At 22.5% G+C, this 4216-nt stretch overlaps 2 protein-coding genes across 2 annotated transcripts; both read right to left on the reverse strand.

The window, feature by feature from the left end:
* Positions 1-363: 363 nt before the first annotated feature.
* Positions 364-996, reverse strand: ENU1_160830 (N-acetylmuraminidase, putative; the record flags this gene model as incomplete). The annotated part of the gene is made up of 1 exon (XM_008860831.1): positions 364-996. One exon carries the CDS (start codon positions 994-996, stop codon positions 364-366), a length of 633 nt encoding a protein of 210 aa, XP_008859053.1.
* A 205-nt stretch (positions 997-1201) lies between these two features.
* On the reverse strand, positions 1202-3817 carry ENU1_160840 (adaptin n terminal region domain containing protein; the record flags this gene model as incomplete). Its single annotated transcript, XM_008860832.1, has 1 exon — positions 1202-3817. The coding sequence occupies one exon, from the start codon at positions 3815-3817 to the stop codon at positions 1202-1204; it is 2616 nt and encodes an 871-aa protein (XP_008859054.1).
* Between the last annotated feature and the right edge of the window lie 399 nt (positions 3818-4216).

Raw genomic sequence — 4216 nt, forward strand, 5'->3', positions numbered from 1 at the left:
TTTTTAATTGATTCTTTTGTTTAAAAGTTGATTTAAATAATATCTCATAACATTATTAGTATTATGTTATATAACATAATTACGTTTATGTTTTGAATATTTCTTGCTGTCATTTACTGTTGAAAAGTAAGATATACTATTTCAATTCATATTAACAGCTCATATTACTTAATCAGAACATAGAAATTTATGAGAAATAAAAACAGAAAAAAGTATTATGGTTTTAAAGAACAATTCAACCGAATTGTGAAGAAATAAAAACTTAAGAAATAAAAAAATCATAAGTTATAAGTCAATGTAAATTTAGAAAATTTAATGAAAGGAAATGTAACCAAATTAAATAAAAGAAATTCATTTCATTTCTTAACAGAGAATGTTGTAAGAAGTTCCACAAGAAGTTTGTAAATGTTCAATATATTTGTAAGCGTAATTGTTATAACCAGCAAATGGAATAAAGTCATATTTGTCAGAACAAGATCCAGATGGAACGCTGTAAATTAATTTAAACTTGTTAGTGTATGGAACAATATAATCAAGATAGAACATACTGTTCCATTCTTCTTGATTAAGGAGAAGGTATTTACTCTTTGGATAGTCAGCAGTAACGTTCATAAGTTGGTCAAATGCCATTCTATTCCAGATTTCAGAAGAATACCAATATTGTTTTCTAACTTCAAAAATAATATGTTCAAATTGCATATGAGCAGTTGATCTTAAGAAAGAATTCCATTGACCTTGAATAGTTCCACAAGTAGCACAAACTCTGAAAACAACAAAGATGTTTTCTCTCATAAATCCAGCAGTAATAAGGTTGACGTTATTTTTGTAAGCATTCTCATTTTTTCTACCAGTGAAATTAAACCCAACAAAACCAGCTACTTTTGGATATGATTCTTCATAAAGACATTTAGTTGCATTAAGGGAAGTTGGTCCGTTGACAATTGGACGAACTGCTGAAGCAATATAACAAAGAAGAGCTATGATGAAACAGTTCATAACCTTTTTGATTTTTCAAGTTCAAAGAAAGCAATAAATAAACCAAGAAGAAGAATGTGGATATAGAAGAAAAGAGAAGATAGATTGGAATAGAATTGAAGTTGAAAAGAGAAAAACAGAAGGTTCTGAGTCATATTCCAAAATTTTATTTTTAATTGTGTTTTAGGTTATAAAGAAAAACAAAAATTCTGGTAAATTGATTTTATTAATAATTATTTGACAGAAGATATGATAATAAACCCATTATTATTTGAGACATAGACATTTGACTTGAAGATATTTCCATTTTTGACAAACTATTAGATGTATTAATCAAAACAATAATAGGAATATTTATTATCATTGTTGTATATATTAGTTGAGAGGAAGAAGGTAGAGGTTCAAAATTTAATAACCTTAATATTTTTTGAAGTTCAAGAAGTTTTAATGAAGTTTGTACTGTTATTTTAAAAAAGCAATTTTTAAGAAAATCTATTTGTTTTGGAAATTTTAAAGGTTGAGCAAATCTAAGTAATGTGATAGGTAAGGATAATGAGCATTCATTTAATTTGTTATTAGAAAGATATGAAAATTGAAGTATAGGTGCTTGAAGAAAGATTTGTCTTGCTTCAAATTTACAAAGAATTTGTTGTTGTTTTTTTGGTTGAAGTATGAATGAATTATTTTGTATAATATACGTAAGTCCATTTTCTGTTTGAATATTTACTTGAACGGGAAGTATTTGATCTTTAATATTTCCAAAATAAAGAGCTGTTTCTACTGTTGATGAACAATTAATTCTAATTCCTATTTGAATATAATTATCTTGAAATATAATTCCTTCATTTTGTGTGAGAAGTTTTTTATGAATATATTTAACTTTCTTTTCTAACTCTAATGTACTACTAGAATGAAAGAAAATAGACCCTTTATAGTTTCTTTGATTAGAAGAAGTAATATTAATTGACTTAGTATTAACATTCCTATAAGAGTGTATTTGTTGGGATATGTTTTGATTTAAGAATTGGTCATCATCTTTCTTTGTGTCATAACTTTCATTTTTATTATTATTTTGTTCATAAGAAGTTTTTTCAGGTAAATGAGTAATAGCAATATCATAATTACTATTCTTTATAATATTAATATATTCATAAGCTCTTTGTTGAACTTCAACGTCTATATTTGATAACATCATTTGACATGCCTTGTAACATATTGGTTTAATACTATCAAATTCTTTTGCTAATTTTATTAAACAAGTTAATATTAATCTTTTAGTCATTGTATTTACAAACGGTAATTGATTAATTAAGTATAATGCTACTTTATTCTCAAAATGTTTTAATGATTCAGGAAATTCACCGATTATAATACAACTTATTTGTAAAAATAATTCATTTCCAAATCCATTTAAAAGAATTTGAATAATTTTTTGAATAGCAGAATGTGAATTATTTTTAATTGAATGAATAATTTGATCAGATATTTCTAGTCTTATAAATTCTGAACCAAGACAAAGAGTAGTAAGTATTGTATCAATATACCAATCATCTTGTTTATTATCTAATTCAGCTAATAATGAAATTTTTATAACAAGTTCTTCTTTTAATTCATTTTCACTCTTTTTAAGTAAAAGAAGAAAGTGTTGAACAATATTTCTAATATTATTTTTAGTGCATAATGAATAAAGTACTTCTATAGTTCTTCTTTTTATTGTAATATCTGAAGATTCTAAACATTTAATAATATCAATAAGATATTTTTGACAAACATATTTATAATGATTTTCTCCAAGAAGAATAAAAATATCTAACGTAAGACATTGAATATTAATATCTTTTTCTTTTATTAATTTAATTAATAAAGGAAGAAGATAATTAAAATATTGTTCTTGTTCATTTTTAATAATAATAGAAGCTATTTCAAATAATAAAGCCATTAAAATATATTTTTTATGTATTTGTGAATGTAATTTTTCTTTTAAATTTTCATAATATTTCAATGTAAATTTAATAAGTTCCCAAAACATAAAATTTGTTGTAGAATCTAATTTTATTTTTGATAATAATTTAAATAATGAAATTTGTAACCACGGAGAAACTATTTCATGATATTCTATTTCTTTATTTATTTTTTGATGAATTAAATTATATAAAATGTTTACCAATTTATTTCCAAATGGTTGAACAATAATTGGATTTTTTTTAATAATTTCAGATAATAATAAAACAATGCTATTAATTAATCCTAAATCCATTTCATAATTTATTTGGTTTTCTATTATTTTCATAAAATTTGGATTTATTATTATTATATTTGGTTGTATTTTATATAATTTACTTAATGTAAGTATCGCACGTTTTTTTATTGAATCTTCATTAAATCCAATACAAAGTTTAATAATAGTTGGTGCAAGTGAATCGATTATTTCAATATTTGCTAATGAACTAATAACTGTTAATGCATTTGAAACAATACATTCATTAGAATTATCTAAGTCATGTTGAAGAGTATTAATAATCATTCTAGTTGATTCTAGTACATTAGAATATAACATTTGAAAAGCTAAATATCCAATTTGTTTATCAAGAAATTTGTTACTACTTAATAATTCAATAATTTCTATAAACCCAACATCGACTTCATATCCTAATATATTAATATAAATCATTTTTATTGCATTTAATCTTCTCTTCTTTCTTTTTATTTTTTTTTCTTTTAATTCTTTTCTTATTAATGCCATTTCACATTTAACTATTTCATTTTCTGATTCTAAATTATATTCTTCAATCTTATTTGTAAATTCATATATCCCTTTATTAAATACCTTTGATCTATCCATATTAATGTTATAACCTACATACAGTTCATTTCTCTTCTTGTATTTATACTTCTTTCTTGGATTTTTCTTATTTCTTTTTTTTTACTATTTATTTAATTCTTTTTATTATTTTCTTCTTTTTTATTTCTCAAATTATTTTTTCTTTCTTCATAAATTTCTTGTGCTTTTTCCTTTCTCTTTTGATAAAATTCTAAACAGAATTTTATCAATTTCTTTTATTTTTACTTTTTAAAAGATACAACTATTAGTAAAATATATTTATTTTATACTAGAAATTAGAATATTTCTCTTTTTTTTTGTAAACGAAAATCTTTATATGAATATTCTTATTTTCTTTTATGTCTTAATGAATTAACAATAACTTCATTAATAAAGAAATAAAATAATTAACCACTTTTC

The sequence above is a fragment of the Entamoeba nuttalli genome, assembly GCF_000257125.1.
Source record: "Entamoeba nuttalli P19 unplaced genomic scaffold asmbl_6845, whole genome shotgun sequence".
In the NCBI taxonomy this organism is placed as follows: domain Eukaryota; phylum Evosea; order Mastigamoebida; family Endamoebidae; genus Entamoeba; species Entamoeba nuttalli.